At 38.7% G+C, this 26,558-nt stretch overlaps 1 protein-coding gene across 6 annotated transcripts in view; it reads right to left on the reverse strand.

Annotated features, from left to right (window-relative positions):
* PIK3C2G (phosphatidylinositol-4-phosphate 3-kinase catalytic subunit type 2 gamma) overlaps window positions 1-26,558 on the reverse strand; it is a 644,646-nt gene that overhangs the window by 169,786 nt on the left and 448,302 nt on the right. For all 6 annotated transcript variants that reach the window (XM_070788624.1, XM_070788625.1, XM_070788623.1 and 3 more), the window contains 3 exons: window positions 22,886-22,993; window positions 6,996-7,088; window positions 5,203-5,332 (listed from right to left, as the gene is read on the reverse strand). In XM_070788624.1, coding sequence (XP_070644725.1) covers window positions 5,203-5,332; window positions 6,996-7,088; window positions 22,886-22,993 — 331 coding nt within the window. The remainder of the gene's footprint in view (window positions 1-5,202; window positions 5,333-6,995; window positions 7,089-22,885; window positions 22,994-26,558) is intronic.

A 26,558-nucleotide genomic window follows, 5' to 3' on the forward strand; every position in this document is an offset into this window, starting at 1 on the left:
ACAGTTTAAAGGAAGACATTTATACTTGTATAACAAGCACATTTATGAAATAAGTGAATCTAATATAATCTACATGACAAATATTTCAAATATACTGTAAAATCAATGTTCAGGTTAATAAAAGCTTCACTTACCAGTTTCACTTCTAGGACTGAACAGAGTAACTCTGCAGTAAACATGTACAGAGCCGCTTGCTCCTTCCTTCTCAGTCAATATTAAAGGGAAACTATGATAATTTTTTAGGGGAACATACATTGAATGAACTTCAATAGGACATTTGACCCACTAACCATCAAGGCTTCTTTTCGCTGTGTTCCTAAGGCTTTTGGAATGTAAATATTTTCAAACCTTCTGATTTTTATTATGTACAGAATAGCAATTTAAACCCAGTATTTAAAATTCTCCTAGGAATAATGCCCAAAAAACAATCTGTAATCTACAGTTCTGTAAATAAAGTCATTGAAAGAAATTAGAGTTGAGAATTTCTAATTTCCACAATCTTTGACAGCTGCAAGAGTTGCAAACACAAATGCCCAAAGGGATCAGGGACATAAATGTAACTATATGAAAAGAGAGACAGTTAAGTTTTAAAAATTGACTGTTTTATGTCTACCTTAAAAATATTCAAATTAAACGACAAATGAGTAGATCATAGTAATGGTAGGCAGAACACTTCTCTGTGTTGGATTTGGCCAGTGGCAGCTGGTTGTAGCCTTCATCTCTCTCTCTCTCTCTCTCTTTTTTTTTTTTTTTTGCAGCCTAAATCTTGTAATACTCAATAGCCCAGCCCTGGGGTGACTATTAGGCAACTACTTTGCTGGATCAGAGAGAAACTTAAAACATGGAGAGTGGGAATAGAACGCTGTAAAAAATAATATATTACAATCAGTTTGTTGAAAACAAAAAAGAAGGAAATGTAACACCCCAGAGATAAATCCTGGTCATATCTTTAATATCATTTCTCCCTCTCTGCCTGACAGTATTTGGCTCTTGTGCAGGTATTCCCTTGCGTATAGAGATAGTGAATGTAAAACTTAACACTTGATAGTAATATAATTACTTTGGAAACAGCAATATAATTCCTTTTTCCGACCCTGAAATTTTCCTTCATTCTCCCAGTTCCTCCATCTAACACTTTCTAACAGAAAACCATGGCACCTGGTTCCATGGTGCTTCATCGCCACCTCGCATTTGTTATTGTTCAGTCTCTGAGTCATATCTGACTCTTTGTGACCCCATGGACTATAGCCCACCAGGCTCCTCTGTCCATGGGATTTCCCAGGCAAGAATACTAGAGTGGGTTACCATTTCCTTCTCCAGGGGGTCTTCTTGACCTAGGAATCAAACCAGCATCTCCTGCATTGGCAGGCAATTCTTTACCACTGAGCCACCAGGGAAGGCCCTGTGCATCTGACCACACCCCAGACTAGGACGTGGATTAATGCACCCTTAGATATGGTACTGCAGCAAAGTCAGTTATGCTTCAGACCTCATTTGTCTTCAGGGAATTAATCATTGCTAAATCCCAAGTCATTTATCATAAGTCTTTCATTGCTGACTACCCAGAAAACTTTGTACCTCATTTATAACAATCATGGTGGGTAAATTCTGCCCATTAATTCAAACCATAATTTACATTTTTATACATTTTAAGCTACTGTGTATTATACACCTTTTAAACACTTCTAGCACAATTCTGTGCACATTGGGTAACATGTGTGGCTCCAATCACATAGTTCTGTAATATAGCATTTCTCAAAATTTAATGCCCATGTGTATTGCCTGAGGATCTTGTCAAAATGTAGGTTATGGTTCAGTAGGGTGGAAGTGGGACCTGAGATTCTGAATTTCTAACAAGTTCACAGATGATGTCATGTTGCTGGTCCGTAGGTCACACTTTAAGTAGCAAGGTTCTTATGGAGAAAACTTTTTAAGATGACATCATACAAGCTGTGCATGCATGCTTAGTCATTAAATCATGTCTGACTCTTTGCAGCCCTATGGACTGTAGCCTGCCAGGTTCCTCTGTCCATGGGATTTCTCAGGTAATAATATTGGAGTGGGTTTCCATTTCCTTCTCCAGGGGATATTTCTGACTTAGGGACTGAACTCACATCTCCTGCATTGGTAGATGGGTTCTTTACCACTGAGCCACCAGGGAAGCCCCCATCACAGAAGGTGAAAGTGAACTTGCTCAGTCATGTCCGACTCTTTGCAACCCCATGGACTGTAGCCTACCAGGCTCCTCCCTCCATGGGATTCTCCAGGCAAGAGTACTGGAGTGGGTTGCCATTTCCTTCTCCAGGGGATCTTCCCGACCCAGGGATTGAACCCGGGTCTCCCGTATTCCAGGCAGAGGCTTTAACCTCTAAGCCATCACAGAAAGTAGTGTTTCTCAAAAAAAGGTGCCTGAGAAACACTAGCAGCTTTCTGTAATCATTGAGACTGAGCCTCTCCACCTTCCATTCCCCTCCCCACCCCTGCCCAGTGGAGAGCTTGATTTAGTAACCTGGCTGGATCCTAGATGTAACTGGTCCAATTTTCCTAAGTAACTTTTATCCCATCAAATCTGGAGCAAATTTGGAGCAATGAAATAAATCCTAAAGAAATTTTATCTGCTCTGATAATCTCTCCCAAAGTTCCTACAACACCATATCCCAAGTGGTCATGAGAATTAACAATAATGTTGATAAAGTTATATTAACTTGTGGCCTGGAGTATACTCTCCTTAAGACCAACAGCCCTGTTTAGGTAATTTTAGTATTCCCTATCTTACTTTGTGACAGGTGTTCCCAGTGGTTTCGCAGTAAAGAATCCAACTGCAGTGCAGGAGATGCAGGAGACATGGGTTCGATCCCTGTGTCAGGAAGATCCCCCGGAGAAGAGGGTGGCAACCTACTCCAGTATTCTTGCTTGGAGAATGCCATGGACAGAGGAGCCTGGCAGGCTACAGTCCATAGTGTCGCAAAGCGTCGGATACTAGGGACTTAGCACACATGCATATTACTTTGTGACATTTCTTGAGAACAGTAGATATTCAATAACCCTTGGAACCTGATTTAAAATGGAACCTAAATGCCTAAAAAAGACATTTGCTTTAATGGTGGCCATTTCTGTGGAAGAAGTTTTTTTCCATTATAATCTTACAACTAAAGAAATTGTTGGTAGATAGTGGGGATGGGGAAGAATAACTTGTTTGCCTAATTATATCTCTAACTTTGGGCAAGTCTAGGGTTATTTTTGCTGAACTATTTTATGAAAGTTAAAAGTTTTAGTCTCCATTACATTCCTATGATTGTAAACAGAGAAACAAAGAGATGGAATTGAAGAATTCCACTGAGGCTATTGCTGTATTCAATTTCTGAATAAAAAGTAATCCGTGTGACATCAAGAAGCTCAGCTTGGGTCATCTAAGCCTTGGCTCATTCTTACCCTTTCAACATATTATGATATGAAAGAATTAGGTCATTTATGTGAGAAAAGGGAGAATAAAACTGAAGGAATAAGGATCTCTGAGTAGTAGCAGTAATAAAAGACTTTCAGGATTTAGAACGTTAGAAGTTCAGGAGTGGTACACTTGGCATGGAAACAAGGGCCCTTTTATTAGAATCAAAATAATTGGGCAGTTTGACTTGTAACAGTAACCCTGAACTATATAACTGCAAGTTAACTAGGAGATGCTTCCATGTTTAGCTTCTAAAATCTTGAATCTCAGTTGGCTGGAGGACTGAGCCTAGTGATGGGACCCCAGGAACTGGAGGGTACCTGAAGACAGTAACAGTTTTTCTTTTAAGATGATGGGTTTAAACTGTAGTTCTGTCTGAATTAAATACAACAACAACATAATCCTTTTTCCAATTCTATGATTATTTTATCCCTTTGTTTATGCAGATATATCTTCTATGCTGCTGCTGACAAGTGCTCAGTTTTGTCTGACTCTTTGCAACCCCATGGACTGTAGCCCTGCCAGGCTCCTCTGTCCATGGGGTTTTCCAGGCAAGAATACTGGAGTGGGTTGCCATTTCCTTCTCCAGGGGATCTTGCCAACCCATGGATTGAACTTGGGTCTCTTGTGTCTGCTGTACTGGCAGCAGATTCCTTAGCACTAGTATCACCTGGGAAGCCCATATCTTTTATATTTTATACCAATTAATTTAATGAAATCTTAAGTGGCAGTCGCCACATGTAAAAAAATTATGATACCTTAGAAATTATTTCTTCAATTTAGCATGATTGTAATTAAGTACAACTTTTACTTCTGATGTCTGCTTATTTGTGTGGATCTTCAACATTTTATTTTCATTGAAAATGTGTACATATGTAATTATATTTCCATATTAATGTCTTGGCTTTTATAAAGAGAAATGCTGAAGTAAGTTCAAAGTTTGAATACAGATCATCTTTGATTGTTGATATCACACTTTACTCAAAAGTCTTTCAGAAACTAAGTGCATGTTGATAACTTATTTAGAATTTTCAGAACTCCTTTAGGTGCTTGCAACTTTGTAAATTTTGTCTTAATTGGAAACAATTGTAATTTTTATGAATAAGCAGACCTTTCGATTATTAGCTTAAAAAAGAGAAAAAATATGAATTATTAATGTAAATAATCCTTAAAGACACTCAAAAGAATATTACAGTTAACATTTAAGTTGTCAGAATCCTGATTAATATTTAGAAGGACATTATGCTTTATATAAATCATCTTTGCTTATTGTTTTTGAAGCCAATTCTTTTTTTAAAGAAGAATGACTATGTTTGGGGCTTCCCAGGTGGTGCTAGTGGTAAAGAACCTGCCTGCCAAAGCAGAAGACATAAGAGATGGAAGTCTGATTCCTGGGTTGGGAAGATCCTCTGGAGGAGGAGGAAATGGCAACCCACTCCAGTGTCCTTGCCTGGAGAATCCCATAGACAGAGAAGCCTGGCAGGCTACAGTCCATAGAGCCACAAAGAGTAAGACATGACTAAAGTGACTTTAGTCACTTGATGATATTAAATCATCTTGGCTTATTGTTTTTGAAACTAATTCTTTGTAAAAAAAAAAAAAAAAGAAGAAGAAGAAGAAGAAGAAGAATGACTGTGTTTAGTTCTTTGGATTTTAAAATTTGTCATCTAAAATGAAAGTTGTAGAAAGTCTGAGGGCATATTACCAATAAATGTATGAGATAAGCAATGTAAGTCAGCTTTCTAATCTATACTGACCTTGGCCTTTTCCTGTGGATAGACATCTATAAATGACCATTTGCATATCCAGGCCCTCCTGCAGCCAAATATTGTCCATCACTTGAATAATCTGCAGAACAAGCATATCCTGACGGAGATCATCTCCAGCCTGTTAGAAACAAAATTATAGACTCTGGGTTTCTTCTTGAATTCCATTGAAAGTTTTCAACAACTCAGTATATGTCATTTCCTTCTCTGAATAACTTTCCAGCCTGACTTAGGGTGGTTTCAGTTGTTCTTTTAGCACTAAGAGTACCCCGTGTTTCTGATAGAAGATCAAAGAAAACAAGAGCTTTCTTTTAAATGATTATAGAAGCTTCAGCCATCAAATTAGAAGTGTCTTGCAATGTTGTTCCCTGATAACAATCTTTCAATTTACTATCCATGTGCAGCCTCTTAACCTCAAAGTCTGGTGAAGAGAGGCTAGACAAACGTTCATCCAAATTTCAAACTCAGCCAAGTGACATCTCTTTCAGAGGGAAATATATTTGGTGTGCTACAAGTTTATACACTGATACACATTTATATTACCTGGAGCTTCTTGACTGGGAGTATAAATAGCACATATATGATTCATCAGACTTTGACTTATTGGCTTCTCTTATTTTGAAGGCAGTTACAAAGTTTTCAGAATAAATGGCCTTTGATAACAAGAAATCATAAAGGGGTGATTTTCTAGCATAGGTGAAGGAAATGGAAAATGTCCAAAGGGGAAGGACAGTTCTATGCTGTTAACTACTAAGAGGCTCAGTTTTGAAAACGCTTTCTAAATTATATTCAGAAGACTGTGTGCCACGATGAGATTCTGTGTGGTTCTTTTTCCTTCACCAAAAATGCAGTGCTGGGGGAACTCTTAATGCTTGAGGTTACACAGATCACAGCAAAAATATGGGTGTGGAAAACCCCATGGATGAAGGAGCCTGATAGGCTGCAATCCATGGGGTCGAGAAGAGTCAGGCACAACTGAGCGACTTCACTTTCACTTTTCACTTTCATGCATTGGAGAAGGAAATGGCAACCCACTCCAGTATTCTTGCCTGGAGAATCCCAGGGACAGAGGAGCCTGGTGGGCTGCCGTCTATGGGGTCGCACAGAGTCAGACACGACTGAAGCGACTTAGCAGCAGCAATAAGTGTGATCCTTAAACTAGTCAGAATTGAATACAAATTCCACTCTGAGACCTTGTTTTCTGGTTTGGCTGCGTCATTTAACACATTAATAGAATGACTGGCAAATGTTTCCTTTATTCTTACTGAACTGTATGTAACTTTTTACTCTACTGTCCCATGGGATCCATGTTAAAGCCTGATATGGCCCATATTTATGTTTTATTATAAAAGAAGACAACAACCCAAATTACTAAAATAAGCAAGTGCTCACTAAGAAGAATTTTATGTTAAATCATATCATTTGAGTTGCAGCTGATTTTGATTCAAATTTAATATGGAGGCCAAAAGAAGACTTTCCCCTCTAGAAACAGCACAATTCTGCTTTCTGTACTAGTCAAAGGTGATCATACAATTTCATTTATTGAAACATACCTCCCGGAGTTTTGCACTGAAGATTCATTGGCTTTGAGCCAGTAATGTTGGATTTATTGCCAATCATAGTAGGGCATGTACTATTATTCTGTGAAAATGTGGAATCGAAAATAACTGGCAGCTTCTGTGCTGTTGCCAGAGGAATAGAGCTATACTAATTTATTTTTCTGAGTAATAAATCAATAGTCCTATCTATGGGATCAATTCGATGTTTCAGGAGAGCTACTGTACCTTAAAAATGACACTGATGTTTTTGCCCATTGGATTGGCATTAATGAAGGTAATCTTCAACGGCAAAGCGTTAGATGTGAAATATGAACATGCCTACAGGACAAAAGCAAGAGAAATATGGTGAGCAAAATAAAGCAAAGAGAACAGTTTGAAATCATGGCCCCAGCGGAATCTGTTATACGAGCAAATATAACACATATGAATAATTTTTACACTTTGAAACAAAGAAACATATTTATTTAAAAAAAAAAAGACTTTAGTCTACCAACCAAAGCCTTCATTTGTAAACTAAAAAGCCAGCTTTTCAGCAGGTTATAAATCTTCAAGGACATTTTTTCCTCACTAAGCAGTGATGGTGTGGAGGGGGTTTAAATAATCTAAGTAGTATGTGGGTATTGTGCTTTTGCTGGTTGGTTAATATCTAAAAGATGAAATTGCTATTTAAAAAAATATATTTCCTTTTCATTCTTTCTGCCCAAGAGCATATTTTAAAGAAACATGGATACAGAGTTAAGAAAGACCTGAATACAAATTTGGACTCTGATACAGAGGGAAGTGGGCTTCCCAGGTGGCTCTAGAGGTAAAGAACATGCCTGCCAATGCAGGAGACATAAGAGATGTGGGTTTGATCCCTGGGTTAGGAAGATCCCTTGGAGGAGGGCATGGCAACCCACTCCAGTATTCTTGCCGGGAGAATCTCTTGGACAGAGGAGCCTGGCAGGCTACAATCCATAGGGTTTCAGAGTCAGACATGATTGGAGTGACTTAGCATGCACACAGAGTATGAAGTAAGCCATAAAGAAAAACAAATATTTTGAATTAACACATATATATGGAATCTAGCCAATCCAGCCAATCCATCCTAAAGGAAATTAGTCCTGAATATTCATTGGAAGGACTGATGTTGAAGCTGAAACTCCAATACTTTGCCCACCTGATGCGAACTGACTCATTTGAAACAACCCTGATGCTGGGAAAGATTGAAGGCAGGAGGGGAAGGGGATGACAGAGGACGAGATGGTTGTATGGCATCACTGACTCAATGGACATGAGTTTGAGCAAGCTCCAGGAGTCGGTGATGGACAGGGAAGCCTGAGTGCTGCAGTGCATGGAATTGCACAGTCGGACATGACTGAGTGACTGAACTGAACTGATGGAATCTACAAAAATGGTACTGATGAACCTTTTGGCTGAGCAGGAATAGAGACATAATTGTTGAGAACAGACCTGTGGACACAGTGGAGGAAGAAGAGGGTGAGAAAAAGGAAAGAGTAGCACTGATATACACACTACCATGTGTAAAATAGAAAGCTAGTGGGAAGTTTCTGTATAACAGAGAAGAGAGCTCAGCATGTTGCTCTGTGACAACATAGAGGGTAGGATGGGGAGGTGGGAGGGAGGTTCAACAACAATATGTATGTTGTTGTTTAGTTTCTGAGTCATGTCCAACTCTTTGTGACCCCATGGACTGTAGCCCTCCAGGCTCCTTTGTTCATGGGCTTTTCGAGGCAGGAATACTGGAGTAGGTTGCCATTTCTTTCTGTAGACAATTTACCTGACCCAGGGATCAAACCTGTGTCTCCTGCTTGGCAGGCAAATTTCTTAGTACTCAGCCAACTTGGAAGCCTGAATACACACACACAGATACACACACACATCAGTTCAGTTCAGTCACTCAGTTGTGTCCGACTCTTTGTGACCCCATGGACCGTAGCATGTGAGGCCTCCCTGTCCATCACCAACTCCTGGAGTTTACTCAAACTCATGTCCACTGAGTCAGTGATGCCATCCAACCATCTCATCTTTTGTCGTCCCCTTCTTCTCCTGCCCTCAATCTTTCCCAGCATCAGAGTCTTTTCCAATGAGTCAGTTCTTTGCATCAGGTGGCCAGAGTATTGGAGTTTCAGCTTCAACATCAGTCCTTCCAATGAACACCCAGGACTGATTTCTTTTAGGATGGACTGGTTGGATCTCCTTGCAGTCCAAGGGACTCTCAAGAGTCTTCTCCAACACTACAGTTCAAAAGCATCAATTCTTCGGTGCTCAGCTTTCTTTATATCCAACTCTTACATCCATACATGACTACTGGACAAACCATAGCTTTGACAAAACGGAACTTTGTTGGCAAAGTAATGTCTCTGCTTTTTAATATCCTTTCTAGGTTGGTTGTAACTTTTCTTCCAAGAAGTAAGCATCCTTTAATTTCATGGTTGCAGTCACCATCTGCAGTGATTTGGGAGCCCCAAAAGTAAAGTCTTTCAGTGTTTCCATTGTTTCCCATTTATTTGCCATGAAGTGATGGGACTGGATGTCATGATCTTAGTTTTCTGAATGTTGAGTTCTAAGCCAACTTTTTCACTCTCCAATTTTACTTTCATCAAGAGGCTCTTTAGTTCTTCACTTTCTGCCATAAGCGTGGTGTCATCTGCATATCTGAGGTTACAGATGTTTCTCCCAGGAATCTTGATTCCAGCTTGTGCTTCATCCAGCCTGTCGTGTCCCATGATGTACTCTGAATATAAGTTAAATAGGTGGGGTGAAAATATACAGCCTTGAAAATATACCGCCTTGATGTATTCTCTTCCCAATTTGGAAACAGTCTGTTGTTCCATGTCCAGTTCTAACTGTTGCTTCTTGACTTGCATGCGGATTTCTCAGAAGGCAGGTCAGATGGTCTGGTATTTCGATCTCTTGAAGAATTTTCTATGGTTTGTTGTGGTCCACACAAGGGCTTTGACGTAGTCAAAAAAGCAGAAGTAGATGTTTTTCTGGAACTCTCTTGCTTTTTCAATGATCCAGTGGATGTTGGCAATTTGATCTTTGGTTCCTTTGCCTTTTCTAAATCCAGCTTGAACGTGTGGAAGTTCATGGTTCACATACTGTTGCAGACTGACTTGGAGAATTTTGAGCATTACTTTGCTAATGTGTGAGATGAGTGCAATTGTGTGGTAGTGTGAGCATTCTTTGGCATTATCTTTTCTTTGGGATTGGAATGAAAACTGACCTTTTGCAGTCCTGTGGCCACTGCTGAGTTTTTCAAATTTGCTGACATATTGAGTGCAACACTTTCATAGCATCACCTTTTAGGATTTGAAATAGCTCAACTGGAATTCTATCATGTCCATTAGCTTTATTCGTAGTGATGCTTCCTAAGGCCCACTTGACTTCACATTCCAGGATGCCTGGCTCTAGGTGAGTGATCACACCATTGTGGTTATCTGGGTCATGAAGATCTTTTTTGTTCTTCTGTGTATTTTTGCCACTTCTTAATATCTTCTGCTTCTGTTAGGTCCATACCATTTCTGTCCTATATTGTGCCTATTTTTGAATGAAATTTTCCCTTGGTATCTGTACTTTTCTTGAAGAGATCTCTGCTGCTGCTGCTGCTGCTAAGTCGCTTCAGTGTCCGACTCTGTGCGACCCCATAGACGGCAACCCATCAGGCTCCACCGTCCCTGGGATTCTCCAGGCAAGAACGCTGGAGCAGATTGCCATTTCCTTCTCCAATGCAGGAAAGTGAAAAGTGAAAGTGAAGTCGCTCAGTCATGTCTGACTCTTAGCGACCCCATGGACTGAAGCCTACCAGCCTCCTCCGTCCATGGGATTTTCCAGGTAAGAGTACTGGAGTGTAGTGCCATTGCCTTCTCCGAAAGAGATCTCTAGTCTTTCCCATTCTATTATTTTCCTCTATTTATTTTCTAAAATTAATTTTTTATTGAAGGATAGTTGCTTTACAGAATTTTGTTGTTTTCTGTCAAACCTCAAAATGAGTCAGCCATTGGTTTACATATATCCCCTCCCTTTTGAAACCCCCTCCCATTTCCCTCCCCATCCCACCCCTCTAGTTTGATATAGAGCCCCTGTTTGAGTTTCCTGAGCCATACCAAATTCCTGTTGGCCATCTATTTTACACATGGTAAAGTAAGTTTCCATGTCACTCTATCCATACATCTTACCCTCTCCTCCCCTCTCCCCATGTCCATAAGTCTATTCTCTATGTCTGTTTCTCCATTGTTGCCCTGTAAATAAATTCTTCAGTACCATTTTTCTAGATTCCATATATATGTGTTAGAATACAGTATTTATCTTTCTCTCTCAGACTCACTTCACTCTATATAACAGGTTCTAGGTTCATCCACCTCATTAGAACTGACTCAAATGTGTTCTTTTTTATGGCTGAGTAATATTCCATTGTGTATATGTACCACAACTTCTTTATCCATTCATCTAGGTTGCTTCCATGTTCTACCTATTGTAAATAGTTCTATAATGAATAATGGGATACATGTGTCTTTTTCAAGTTTGGTTTCCTTAGGGTATATGCCTAGGAGTAGGATTGCTGAGTCATATGGTGGTTTTTTCCTAGCTTTTTAAGGAATCTCCATGCCATCTTCCATAGTGGCTGTATCAGTATACATTCCCACAAACAGTGCAAGAGTGTTCCCTTTTCTCCACATCCTCTCTAGTATTTATTGTTTGTAGACTTGATGATGGCCATTCTGATCGGTGTGAGGTGATATGTCATTGTAGTTTTGATTTGCATTTCTCTAATAATGAGTGACGTTGACCATCATTTCACGTGTTTGATAGCCATCTGTATGTCCTCTTTGGCAAAATGTCTGTTTGGGTCCTTTTCCCACTTTTTGATTGGGTTGTTTGTTTTTCTGGCATTGAGTTGTATGAGCTGCTTGTATATTTTGGAGATTAATCCTTTGTCAGCTGTTTCATTTGCTATTATTTTCTCCCATTCTGAGGGTTTTCTTTTCATCCTGATTATAGTTTCCTTTGCTGTGCAAAAGCTTTTAAATTTAATCAGGTCCCACTTGTTTACTTTTGTTTTTATTTCCATTATCTAGGAGGTGGGTCATAGAGGATCTTGCTTTGATTTATATCATCGACTGTTCAGCCTAAGTTTTCCTCTAAGAGTTTTATAGTTTCTGGTCTTACATTTAGGTCTTTAACCCATTTTGAGTTTATCTTTGTGTATGGTGTTAGGAAGTGTTATAATTTCATTCTTTTATATGTAGCTGTCCAGTTTTCCCAGCACCATTTACTGAAGACGCTGTCTTTGCTCCATTGTATATTCTTGCCTCCATTGTCAAAAATAAGGTACCCATAGATGCATGGGTTTATTTCTGGGCTTTCTGTCTTGTTCCAGTGGGCTACCTTTCTGTTTTTGTGCCAGTACCATACTGTCTTGATGAGTGTAGCTTTGTAGTATAACCTGAGGTCAGGAAGGTTGATTCCTCCAGCTGCATCCTTCTTTCTCAAGACTACTTTGGCTATGTGGGGTCTTTTGTGTTTCCATATGAATTTTGAATTTTTTTGTTCTAGTTTTGTGAAAAATGCATTGGTAATTTGATAGAGATTGCATTTAATCTGTAGATTGCATTTAGTAGTATAGTCATTTTCACAATATGATTTTGAAAAATATGATTCTTCCTACCCAGGAACGTGGAATATCTCTCCATCTGTTTATGTCATCTTTGATTTCTTTCATTAGTGTCTTATAATTTTATGTGTACAGTTCTTTCTTCTCCTTAAGTAAGTTTATTACTAGATTTTTAATTCTCTCTGTTGCAATGGTGAATGGGATTGATTCCTTAATTGCTCTTTCTGATTTTTCATTGTTAGTATATAGAAATGCAAGTGATTTCTGTGTATTGATTTTGTATCCTGCAACTTTGCTAAATTCACTGATTAGCTCTAGTAATTTTCTGATACTATTCTTAGAGTTTTCTATGTATAGTATCATGTCATCTGCAAATGGTGAGAGCTTTACTTCTTTTTTTCTGATCTGCATTCCTTTTATTTCTTTTTGTTCTCTGATTGCTGTAGCTGGAATTTCCAGAAATATGTCTAATAACAGTGGTGAAAGTGGACACCCTTGTCTTGTTCCTGATCTTCAGTTCAGTTTAGTTCAGTCGCTCAGTCGTGTCCGACTCTTTGCGACCCCATGAATCGCAGCACGCCAGGCCTCCCTGTCCATCACCAACTCCTGGAGTTCACCCAGACTCACATCCATCGAGTCAGTGATGCCATCCAGCCATCTCATCCTCTGTCATTCCCTTCTCCTCCTGTCCCCAATCCCTCCCAGCATCAGAGTCTTTTCCAATGAGTCAACTCTTCGCAGGAGGTGGCCAAAGTACTGGAGTTTCAGCTTTAACATCATTCCTTCCAAAGAAATCCCAGGGCTGATCTCCTTCAGAATGGACTGGTTGGATCTCCTTGCAGTCCAAATGACTCTCAAGAGTCTTCTCCAACACCACAGTTCAAAAGCATCAATTCTTTGGCACTCAGCTTTCTTCACAATCCTAATCTTAGGGGAAATGTTTTCAGTTTTTCACCATTGAGAATAATGTTTGCTGCTGCTGCTAAGTTGCTTCAGTCATGTCCGACTCTGTGAGACCCCCATGGACTATACAGTCCATGGAGTTCTCCAGGCCAGAATACTGGAGTGGGTAGCCTTTCCCTTCTCCAGCGGATCTTCCCAACCCAGGAATGGAACCCAGGTCTCCCACATTGCGGATGGAAGCTTTACCAGCTGAGCCACAAGGGAAGTCCAAAAGTGGATATGTCTCCTTCGAGCTGGAGTTGAACCAGCGACCTAAGGATGTCTCTCAGTTAGAGTGTCAACTACAGTCCTCCGCTCTACTAACTGAGCTTTTGAAAGGACTTAGGGAAAAGGAAAGACACAGTGTTTGCTGTAGGCTTATCATATATGGCCTTTACTGTGTTATGGTAGGTTCCTTCTATGCCCATTTTTTAAGAGTTTTAAAACATAAATAGGTGCTGAATTTTGTTCAAGGCTTTTCCTGCTTCTATTGAGATGATGGTATAGAAGCAGATTTGTCTTTCAATTTGTTAATACGGTGTGTCACATTCATTGATTTCTGTATATTGAAGAATCCTTGCATCCCTGAAATAAATCCAACTTGATCATGGTGTATGAGCTTTTTGATGTATTGCTGAATTCTGTTTGCTAAAATTGTGTTGAGGATTTTTGCATCTATGTTCATCAGTGATATTGGCCTGTCGTTTTCTTTTCTTGTGTTTCCTTTGTCTGATTTTGGTATCAGGGTGATTTTGACCTCATAGAATGAATTGGGAAGTGTTCCTTCCTCTGCAATTTTTTGAAAGAGTTTTAAAAGGATAGGCATTAGATCTTCTCTAAATGTTTGATAGAATTCTCCTGTAAAGCCATCTGGTCCTGAACTTTTGTTTTTGGGGAGAGTTTTTGATCACAGCTTTAATATCAGTGCTTGAAATTGGGTTGTTCAAAATTTCTATTTCTTCCTGATTCAGTTTTGGAAGACCGAACATTTCTAAGAATCTGTCCATTTCGTCCAGGTTATCTATTTTATTACCATATAGTTGTTCATAATAGTCCCTTATAATCCTTTGTATTTCCGCATTGTCTGTTGTAACCTCTCCTTTTTCATTTCTAATTTTGTTGATTTGATTCTTCTCTCTTTTTCTCCTGATGAGTCTGGCTAAGGGTTTGTCAATTTTGTTTATCTTCTCAAAGAACCAGCTTTTAGTTTTATTGATCTCTACTGTTGTTTCTTTCATGTCTTTTTCATTTATTTCTTCTCAGATCTTTATGATTCTTTCCTTCTGCTAAATTTTTTTTTCTTCTTCTTTTTCCAGTTGCTTTAGGTATAAAGTTAGGTTGTCTATTTAATGTTTTTCTTGTTTCTTGAGGTAGGATTGTATTGCAATAAACTTCCCTGTTAGAACCACTTTTGCTGCATCCCTTAGGTTTGAGTTGTCATGTTCTCTTTGTCATTTGTTTCTAAAAAATTTTTTTTTATTTCCCTTTTGATTTCTTCATTAACCTGTAGTTATTTGGAAATGTGTTGTTTAATCTCCATGTGTTTGTTTTTCTTACAGTTTTTTTCTTGTAATTAGTATCTAGTCTCATAGTGTTGTGGTTGGAGAAGATGCTTGATATGATTTCAATTTTCTTAAATTTACTGAGGTTTGATTTGTGACCCAAGTCTATCCTGGAGAATGTTCCATGTGTACTTGAAAAGAAGGTGTATTCTTTTGCATTTGGATGGAATGTCTTGAAGATATCAATGAGATCCATTTCATCTAATGTATCATTGAAGACTTGTGTTTCCTTATTAATTTTCTGTTTTGATCATCTGTCCATTGGTGTGAGTGGGGTGTTAAAGTCTCCCACTATTATTGTGTTACTGTCGATTTCTCCTTTTATGTCTGTTCATGTTTGTCTTATGTATTGAGGTGCTCCTATGTTGGGTGCGTAGATATTTACAATTGTTATGTCTTCCTCTTGGATTGATCTCTTGATCATTAGGTACTGTCCTTCCTTATCTATTGTAATCTTCTTTATTTTAGGGTTTATTTTGTCTGGCATGGGGATTGCTAGTCCAGCTTTCTTTTGCTTCCCATTTGCATGGAATGCATTTTTCCATCCTCTCACTTTCAGTCTATATGTGTCTTTAGGTCTGATGTGGGTTTCTTGTAGACAGCATATATATGGATCTTGTTTTGTATCCTTTCAGCCAGTCTGTGTATTTTGGTTTTAGCATTTAATCCACTTACATTTAAAGTAATTATTGATATATATATATATATATATATATATATATATATATATATATATGCTCCTATTGCCATTTTCTAATTGTTTGGGGTTGATTTTGTAGATCTTTCTCCTTCTCTTGTATTTCTTGACTATATAAGTCGGTTTAACATTTGTTGTAAAGCTGGTTTGGTGATATTGAATTCTCTTAACTTTTTCTTTTCTGCAAAGCTTTTTATTTCTCCATCAATTTTCAATGAGATCCTTGGTTGGTACAGTAATTTTGGTTGTAGATTTTTCCCATTCAGTATTTTAAATATATCCTGCCATTTCCTTCTGGCCTGCAGAGTTTCTGCTTAAAGATCAGCTTTAAGCATTTTACTTGTTCTAATCCCTTGAATTTATTTGTTTACTCGTTGCTTCTCCCTTGCTGCCTCTTCCTTTAATATTCTTTCTTTGTGTTTAGTCTTGTTAGTTTGATTAGTATGCTTCTTGGTGTGTTTCTTCTTGGGTTTATCCTGTATGGGACTCTTTGTTCCTCTTGGACTTGATTGGCTATTTCCTTTGCCATGTTGGGGAAATTTTCAACTATAATCTCTTCAAAAATTTTCTCATACCCTCTTTTTCTCTCTTCTTCTTCTGGGACCCTTATAATTTGAATGTTGGTGCATTTGATATGTTCCCAGAGGTCTCTGAGACTATCCTCAGTTCTTTTCATTCCTTTTACTTTATTCTGGTCTTAAGAAGTTATTTTCACCATTTTTTCTTCCAACTCACCGATTTGTTCTTCTGCTTCAGATATTCTGCTATTGATTCCTTCTAGAATATTTTTAATTTCAGTAATTGTGTTGTTTGTCTCTGTATGCTTATTCTTTAATTCTTCTAGGTCTTTGTTAATTGATTCTTGCATGTTCTCTGTTTTGTTTTCAGGGTTTTTGCTCATCTTTACTGCTATAATTCTGAATTCTTCTTTTTCAGGTAATTTCCCCATTTCCTCTTCGTTTATTTGGACTTCTGTGTTTCTAGTTTGTGCCTTCATTTGTGCAGTATTTCTCTGCCTTTTCAGTTTTTCTTTAAAGTTATTGTATTTGATGTCTCCTTTTCCCAGGCTTCGAGGAAACTTGAATTCTTTCCTTGAAGAAGGTTGAATTCTTTCTTCCTTTTTATTTCTGCCCTCCTAAGGTTGGTCCAGTGGTTGTGTGAGCTTCATATAGGGTGAGATTTGTGCTGAGTTTTTGTTTGTTTGTTTGTTTTTCCTCTGATAGGCAAGGCTGAGTGAGGTGGTACTCCTGTCTGCTGATGATTTGGTTTGCATTTTTATTTTGTTTGTTGTTTAGATGAGGCATTCTGCATGGGGTGCTACTGGTGGTTGGGTGATGCCAGGTCTTGTATTCCAGTGGTTTCCTTTGTGTGAGTTCTCTCTATTTGATACTCCCTAGGGTTAGTTCTTCTGGTAGTCTAGGGTCTTGGAGTCAGTGCTCCCACTCCAAAGAGTCAGGGTTTGATCTCTGTTGTGGCACATCTCATTTATGTGATGAATTGCCTATGCCTGTTAGTGGCTCAACAACCTGGTTATTTAGTTATTTTAGAGCTCTCAGTCTACCTCCTTGATTTATTGTCCTGGGAAATACCAATACATTCCAAGACCAGAGTAATATCTCTATATGTATCTAACTGTGAGGCCCCACCTGTGGTTCTGCACATCTCTGGGCACCGTGCACATTTCCCCCTGATCTCAGAACACAGCTCCCATGTATTTTCCTCTATTTCTTTGCATTGATCACTGAGGAAGGCTTTCTTATCTCTCCTTGCTATTGTTTGGAACTCCATTCAAATGGGTATATCTTTCCTTTTCTCCTTTGCCTTTAGCTTCTCTTCTTTTTTTAGCTATTTGTCAGGCCTCCTCAGACAACCATTTTGTCTTTTTGCATTTATTTTTCTTGGGGATGGTCTTTATCACTACCTCTTGTACAATGTCACGGACCTCCGTCCATAGTTCTTCAGGCACTCTGTCAGATCTAATCCCTTGAATTTATTTGTCACTTCCACTGTATAATCATAATGGATTTGATTTAGGTCATACCTGAAGGGTCTAGTGGTGTTCTTTTTTCCTTCAATTTAAATCTGAATTTTGCAATAAGGAGTTCATGATCTGAGCCACAGCCAGCTCCCAGTGTTTTGTTTTTGTATGTATGTATATTTATGGCTGATTCACATTGCTTTGGCAGAAACCAATACAATGTTGCAAAGGAATTATCCTCCAATTAAAAAAACAAAAAACAAAAACTTGGACTCTGTCACATCAACTGTAACACCTTGGACAAATTACTTAAATGTTTTTGCTTGTGTGTTAGTTGCTCAGTTGTGTCTGACTCATTATCCCTATTTCACATTGGAATAAATGTTTGTATCTTAATGTAATATAGGGGTAAAAATCCTACCTCATACAAATGTAATAGGTATATGGATATAAAATAGCTTTTACAATGTCTGATATTAATCAGGTACTTCTAAAAGATTAATGCATTTTCCCCCTTTTTGTTAATGAACATTTTCTTATCTTTACAAATAACTGTACAACATATATTTCCTGTTCTCATGTTTTTCAATTATACTTTACATTTTATCTTCAGCTAAAGCTGAACAATATCATAAACAGTATCGACTGCTTTCCATTATTTTCCTTTTATGTGCTTATAATTGTTTGAGTGCTAAAGGCTATATGTTTTTAGGTTATTAGAGAGTTCATGTTGACAGTGAAAAATTAAATCAATACTAAAAGGAAAAGGATTTTATACTTTTAACTTATCAACTTAGTAAACATATGACATCAATACATTTTGAAGGATCGGTTTGAATGTCATTATTACTGAGAAGTCTGAAATGGGTAGAAGAGAGGAAAGGATCTATTTCTTAACCTATCGATGTAAATCTAACATAATCCCCAGGCAAACAGAAACCCTTGTTTACTGAATCAATTTGAGTTTTACAGTGAAAGGATGAGGCTGCCTGTTAAGTAATGAATTCTTGCTGCAAGAATCAGTCAATCAGGGAATATGACCTTCTGTCATGGTATTAATTAGGAAACCCTGTATTGGGCCACAGTCTAGACTAGTGGTTTTCAAATTTTCCTCATTCAACTCTGGGGATGAGAGGCATGGGGGGAGGTGATAAAGTCTTTGAGGCATGCCAAGTCCAGGGAAGAGACAAAGGGCTAAGGGAGACTGAGCCCCTCTTTGTAATTACATCACTGAGAGTGATTGTGCTTTCATTGTTTCATATTTTGGTTTTCAGATGCAGTCTGTTTTTTGAGAGTCACAACAAAAATACCATACACTTGACAACTAGTATGCACAAACCACTATCTATATGCAAATAGAAAGAGGCACCATATCTACCTCTGAAAGAGCCTGTGGAAAGTTGGTAAGAAAGTATACACACATGCATTAAGTCAAAAATAATTTACAAGGCAATGTAACATAGTTGAATGAGGAAGCACATGAAGAAGGGAGTATTTCAGAGATGAGCTGAATTTGAAGATTGTGAAAGACATAGATTAGTAAACAGGTGAAAGAAAATGTTTGCTAGATAGGAAAAGGCAAACAAAGACACCTCAGAGTAGAAGTTAAATGTGGATTGGGAAGGCCATAACCAAGAGATAGGGAAGAATAAATCAAAGTCTTAGAGGATAGTTTATAAAAATGATGAGATAAAGGAGCTGGAATAGAGAAAGATAAGAATACAGAAAGGATGATATGACTTCTCTTGTTGTAAAGTAAACACTGCTGAAATAGATTTAAAAGAGATTTTTAAAAGGAAAAGAAATCTATTTAGTAAATAAAAAGTCTGGTCCTTACTTTCCCAGGAGTAGAGAAGGATTGCATTAAGTTATTCCTACTCTCTCATTCTATCCATCCCTTAGTGAAACAGGAAATGGTCCATTGTGGTTAGTGGTCTGAACGAGAGAGGTAGGGGTGAGAATTCTTCTTATTAAGAAAGCTTAGCCAAACCTAAGAAGACTTTTGCTTTCTGTCTTGAAGGGCCATGTTTTAAGAAATGGATTGAGCCAGGCCTGAGTGCTTCTCCCTAATGTAGTTAACTGATGGTGATTAAACTAGAATGCTGACTGTGTATGCAGGCTTTGCCATGCTCTCTCCTTCATGGGACTTCTCTCCAGAGTGACTTCTTTTAAAAAAAAAATAAAAATTATTTATTTTAATTGGAGGCTAATTACTTTACAATATTGTATTGGTTTTGCCATACATCAACATGAATCTGCCACAGGTGTACACGTGCTCCTCATCCTGAATCCCCCTCCCACCTCCCTCCCTGTACCATCCCTCTGGGTCATCCCAGTGCACCAGCCCCAAGCATCCTATATCCTGCAGTGAACCTGGACTGGCAATTCATTTCTTATATGATATTATACATGTCTCAATGCCATTCTCCCAAATCACCCCATCTGCTCCCTCTCCCACAGAGTCCAAAAGACTGTTCTATACATCTAAGTCTCTTTTGCAGAGTGACTTCTGACACACGATAAGCTCAGCATTGACTTTTCCACCATCACTGCATTTATCAGCTTTCTCCCCACATGGGCTTTCTGATGTCCTAGAGGACTGGTGGTATAACCAAAGATCTTCCCATACTCATTATTACATCCATAGGACTTCTAACCTGTGTGAATTCTGTGATATATAATGAGGTGTGAGTCTCAACTATGTATTTTCCACATTTATTGTGTTTTTGCTGGTGTGAAGTCTGTAGCATAAAGTAAGGTATTTACTAGACTAAATGCCATGCCATGCCACATTCAAAAGGCTTTTCTCTGGCGTGAACTTGCTCATAATCAACACGTTTAGAGGTCTGACTGAAGGCTTTTCTACACTGCCAACATGTATGTGCTTGTTCGCTGGCATGGGGAACCCAGTGTCAAGTAAGACTGACACTGACTATCTTATTTGACACTGGATTTTCTCTGACTGAAGGCCTTACTACGTTCCTTACACTTGTAAGACTTCTCCCCAGTGTGAACTTTCTGGTGGTCAGTAAGATTTCTATCAGAACAGAGAGCATTCCCACATTCATTTCAACATAACATTTGTCACCTGTGTGAAGTGCCTGCTGCTGTAAAAAGATTCTACTCTGAATGAAGGCCTCCTACACTCATGATATTCTGCAGACTTCTCCCCAGTAAGGGCTGTCTGATGTGCCTCTGAGGGAATGAGGAGTGAAGGCTTTTCTTGTTTGTCACCTTGATGAGGTTTCTCCCTGTCTATATTTATTGAGATGGGAGGAGTGGTGACAAGTCTCCTCACATTCACTTCCATAGAGTCTGTCCCCTCAGTGGGTGCTCAGACGAACCACTGGCTGAGGGGTTTCTCTAAAGCTCTTAACATACTCATTACATTCCCAGAGTTTCATACAAGTGTGGATTCCCTGATGGTTAACCAGATGTGGGTTCTGACTAGAATTTTGCTGCATTTATGGCACCTTCAGAGGTGATGTGTGTCCCTTCAGACCTCCTTGTTGTTCAGTAGGACTGAGGACAGACTAAAATGTCCTGCAGGTGAGAGCTTCGCCTGCCACTTTCCCTGTTCATTGCTGTACGCACAGCAGAGCTGACCAGAGCATATGGGCAAAGAGATGACTCCACCTGGGGCACTTGCCAGCTTCAGGAGAAGTGCTGATGGCTGGGGGGTGCTGTAGGGGAGGAGCGTGGTCTCAGCCACAGCACTTTGGGTGCTGATTGCTGGGCTAGTGGGGACCTTGGCCTGGCCAGCTCACCTGGACACTTCCACAGCCACCCAGTAGAGGCAGTGCTCCACATCCCCAAGGCCTGCATGAGGCATTGATATGTAATTTTAACTGAAAAAAAATCTTTCTATTCCTTAAACAATAACAACAAATCAATAAGGCAGAAATAAAAAATAACATCTGGCCTTCACAATCTCCATTGTTCTATGTATTGCTCATGTGGCTGCTTAAATGACCTAGTTATTTATGTAAAAACCTTCCTTTTCATTTCAAAAACTGTTAACTGGATCCAACTGTTTTTTGATTGTAGCGCTAGAAAAATATATTAATACTTATAACCGAAGAAAAAAAGATTCGCTGCCTTTGAAATATTGAGTTTCCATGTATCTTTAGCATCAATCAGTGTATACTACTCATAATAAAAATGTTACACATTTTTTAAAAAATCAGTGATGATTTGGATTTTAGCTTTGATAGACACCTCAGCTTATGGAATTGATGTTTTGTTTTTGTTCAAAATACATCTATGAAGTATATTAGGAAAGTTTGTAGGGTGTCTTTGTAGCAGAAAAGTTGTCAAGGTGACAGCATTAAGTTTTTAGCAAAATGTTTTCTATTCATGCATTGTGCGGGTGTGTGTGTGCTCGGTCATGTCCAATTCTTTGCAACCCCATGGATGGACTGTAGCTCTCCAGGTTCCTCTGTCCATGGGATTTCCCAGGCAAAAATACTGGAGTAGGTTGCCATTTCCTTCTCCAGGGGATCTTCCTGACTCAAGGATCAAACCTGAGTCTCTTTCGTATCCTGCTTGGCAGGCAGATTCTTCACCACTATGCTTCCTGGGAAGCCCTCTTCTATTCATACTAATGGTCTAATTTTCCCCTTAATTATTGAATTTGTTTCCTTGACTTATTAAGACTTAAGTTATGTAACATTTACTGTGTATGTATGAAAGTTTAATCTCTTCACTTCTAAATGTCACTTATCAATCATTTTTAATAGAGTCTTCTAGTCTTGGATTTTGGAGAAAGAATGATTCTAAGTCAGACAAGTGTGACTGATAGAGACTTGGCAGAGAAGGAGTTTGTGAGTTCAGTGATGCTAAGAAGGGCTTTCCGGGCATGAGTAAAATCACAAAATATATCACATAGCATCATGACTCATGAACATCAATGAATTTTAAATTGAATCAAAACTGAGATGTTATAGCTAATGATATATTCGTGTCCTAGGCAAGGGTGTACACATAATCTAAATAAGCATGAAATTAAACCAGCCTACATGGGGTCACCAAACCAACCAGTTTTGATTAAGTCAAGAAATCAATTTAAGTAAGGAGTATTTTTATTTTTTTCACTGAACTGAAAGTCTGCTTCTATTAATAAACCAATGAAATAGCTGATGCAGTTAATGTGATCCCAACTGGTCACAGTGCATCAAATAGACCACGCAGTTCGGATGAGATCCAATTAATTTTTCTTAAATAATTATAATAACAATTCACAAATTGTTTTTGCCATTTCAAAACCTAAACAACACAAAATAAAAATACTCAACTTATCTACTGAATACATCGACTTACATCACCATCAATCCCCTGTACGCATAGGGCAGGGTTCAGAGGGAGGTGACAGGTCTTTGCACACCAAAAGAATTCTTCTAGTCTGCCAAGCTCCTTCTTCAGGACCTCCTGTGAAAAATCATTAGAAAAAGCATTTTTGAAACTATAAAGAACTTGACTTTCCCTTCAAGTTATATGTTTCTTCTATTGATTATATAAACTCGTTAATTTAGGGGTTACACACTTGGGTGCTTTGGGTCGGTGGGTGAGGTAGCTGCATATGAGGAGGCAACAGGCTAAAACAAGAGGGAGTCCCAGGAAAAATGAAGGCGTAAAGATTGAATGCCCTTTCTGAAGCACTTTAAATTAAAAACAAAAGCAAAACAAAGTACTGTTCTGTTCAAACAAAACATGATGCATGGGGCTTGACCTGTGACCTAGCAACTTGCAACCCCTGCTTTAAGGAATTATTAACATGATCCATTTATTGTAATTCCCTGAAATCTTAGTTTGTAACTCTTAAGATTTACACTTAATACTGATAGTACATTTTAGAAAAAAATTTACATAGAGTAGGTGCAATAATGACAAAAAAGATAATTACGGACAATTGATAAATGTCAGAAACAGTAACATATATGAACAAATAGTTTACTAAATGCCAGTGAGTGTATTTCTGATACTTGACTTACTCCCTTCAACAGTCCTCTGCACACGTGGAAGGTCAGAGACCAAACAACACCTTTAGCATTGTGTATCCCCTGAGAGGAAGAGAACAAACTTACAGATATCAAGGGGGAACTGAGGGGATGGGATGAATTGGGAAATTGGGACTGACATATATACACTATTAGGTATAAAACAGAAAACCAACGAGAACCTACTGTACAGCACAGGGAACTCTACTCAGTGCTCTGTGGTGACCTATAAGGGAAGGAACTCCAAAAAAAGGGGGACACATGTATACATGTAATTGATTCACTTTGCTGTACAGAAAAAACTAACATAACATTGTAAAGCAACTATACTCAAGTAAAAAAAAAAAAAAAAAAGAATTGTGTATTCCCTGTCAAAAAGAGGGAAAAGCAATGATAATTAAAAAAAACAAAAAAACAAAAAACTTTTGGCCTACTTTGAAAACACTTTTAAGTACATTTCTACAAATGAGGATATCAGATTAATGATGCTTGACCAACTCTCAGGAGTTTCTCAGCTCTGACTCCTGGCTCATGGTCAAATGACAGAATCGACTGCTTCCAGAATCCAGAAAAACAAGGAGGAGAAGTGGGGCAAAGTTCCACAATGGGATTCTTTTCGTCTGTCCTCTTTGTCTTTTCTATACCTGGATTTGCCTGAAGAGCATCACAGAGGGGAACCTCTGCTCTCTTTAACTAAAATTTCTTCACTGGATATCAGTTTAGTTCAGTTCAGTCACTCAGTCACGTTCAACTCTTTGCGACCCCATGAATCGCAGCACGCCAGGCCTCCCTGTCCCTCACCAACTCCTGGAGTTCACTCAAACTCCTGTCCATTAAGTCAGTGATGCCATCCAGCCATCACATCCTCTGTCGTCCCCTTCTCCTCCTGCCCCCAACCCCTCCCAGCATCAGAGTCTTTTCCAATGAGTCAACTCTTCACATGAGGTGGCCAAAGTACTGGAGTTTCAGCTTTAGCATCAGTCCTTCCAATGGAACACCCAGGACTGATCTCCTTTAGGATAGACTCATTGGACCTCTCTGCAGTCCAAGGGACTCTCAAGAGTCTTCTCCAACACCACAGTTCAAAAGCATCAATTCTTTGGTGCTCAGCTTTCTTCACAGTCCAACTCTCACATCCATACATGACCACTGGAAAAACCATAGGCTCGACTAGATGGACCTTTGTTGGCAAAGTAATGTCTCTGCTTTTTAATATGCTATCTAGGTTGTTCATAAGTTTCCTTCCAAGGAGTAAGTGTCTTTTTTTCTTGTTGTTTTTTTTCATAAACACATCACTGTTTACTTTCTTTTTCTTTCTTTTTTTTTAACTTTACAATATTGTATTGGTTTTGCCATATATCAACATGAATCCACCACAAGGGTACACATGTTCCCCATCCTGAACACCCCTCTCACCTCCCTCCCTGTACCATGGCTACAATCACCATCTGCAGTGATTTTGGAGCCAGCCCCCCAAAATAAAGTCTGACACTGTTTCCACTGTTTCCCTATCTATTTGCCATGAAGTGATGGCACCAGATGCCATGATCTTAGTTTTCTGAATGTTGAGTTTTAAGCCAACTTTTTCACTCTCCTCTTTCACTTTCATCAAGAGGCTTTTTAGGTCCTCTTCACTTTCTGTCATAAGAGTGGTGTCATCTGCATATCTGAGGTTATTGATATTTCTCCCGGCAATCTTGGTTCCTGCTTGTGCTTCTTCCATCCCAGTGTTTCTCATGATGTACTCTGCATATAAGTTAAATAAGCAGGGTGACAATATACAGCCTTGACATACTCCTTTTCCTATTTGGAACCAGTCTGTCGTTCCATGTCCAGTTCTAACTGTTGCTTCCTGACCTGCATATAGGTTTCTCAAGAGGCAGGTCAGGTGGTCTGGTATTCCCATGTCTTTCAGAATTTTCCACAGTTTATTGTGATCCACACAGTCAAAGGCTTTGGAATAGTCAATAAAGCAGAAATAGATGCTTTTCTGGAACTCTCTTGCTTTTTTGATGATCCAGAGGATGTTGGCAATTTGATCTCTGGTTCCTCTGCCTTTTCTAAAACCAGCTTGAACATCTGGAATTTCATGGTTCACGTATTGCTGAAGCCTGGCTTGGAGAATTTTGAGCATTATTTTACTAGCGTGTGAGATGAGTGCAATTGTGTGGTAGTTTGAGCATTCTTTGGCATTGCCTTTCTTTGGGATTGGAATGAAAACTGACCTTTTCCAGTCCTATTAATTGGGCTTAAAAAAATGGGGAAAAAACAAAGCTTATAGTAACTTGTGAGAAATTATAAATTCTTCTCCCATCTCCTTCTTTTTTCTTTTCCTGTTTTCATGTGAAGAGGTGTTCTCACAGGAGCAGCCAGTCAAGGTGAGAGAAATGTATTTATGTGAGAGGATTATGTCAGTATCACTTCTAAACTTGATGCAATTGGTCAAAAAAGGCACTGTACTGACTGTAGTATGCATCTTCAATACACGAGGGGTTTTAAAATATAAGAAATAAAGACCAAACCTATACACAAAGTTTGTACATTTTAAACCAAATTTATTTTACTTGTGCTCAACTTTTTGTTTACCATTAGACAATAACTAATGAGTTTGCAATAACATGGAGAAGTCATAGAAATGTTTTTTGCATTGCTTATCATGTTATGTGCCTTAAGGCTCTTCTCTGCATCCAGAGATTATATGCCTCCCATTTAAAAATAAATTCCATGCTTCTGCATTTTATTTTCCATTTTTTTTCCTATGTAGGTGAAGTAGCATAGCTTCTGGCATTACTACCAAATGAAGTGATTTCCAGTAAGAAAAATCTTGTGCTGGAAAGAGTTCTGGGACACTTTGCCTCCTACTATTTTTGTATCATTTTGTTGAAAACTTGTTGATTTTAAACAGTGAGTGGAGAGAGACCATGAGCTCCTTTGAGGACAAGATTCATGGTTTAGTCATCTTTCTATCCTTAACTCCTAGACCATAGTAAGTCCTT

Source organism: Bos indicus, chromosome 5 (assembly GCF_029378745.1).
Source record: "Bos indicus isolate NIAB-ARS_2022 breed Sahiwal x Tharparkar chromosome 5, NIAB-ARS_B.indTharparkar_mat_pri_1.0, whole genome shotgun sequence".
Taxonomy (NCBI): domain Eukaryota; kingdom Metazoa; phylum Chordata; class Mammalia; order Artiodactyla; family Bovidae; genus Bos; species Bos indicus.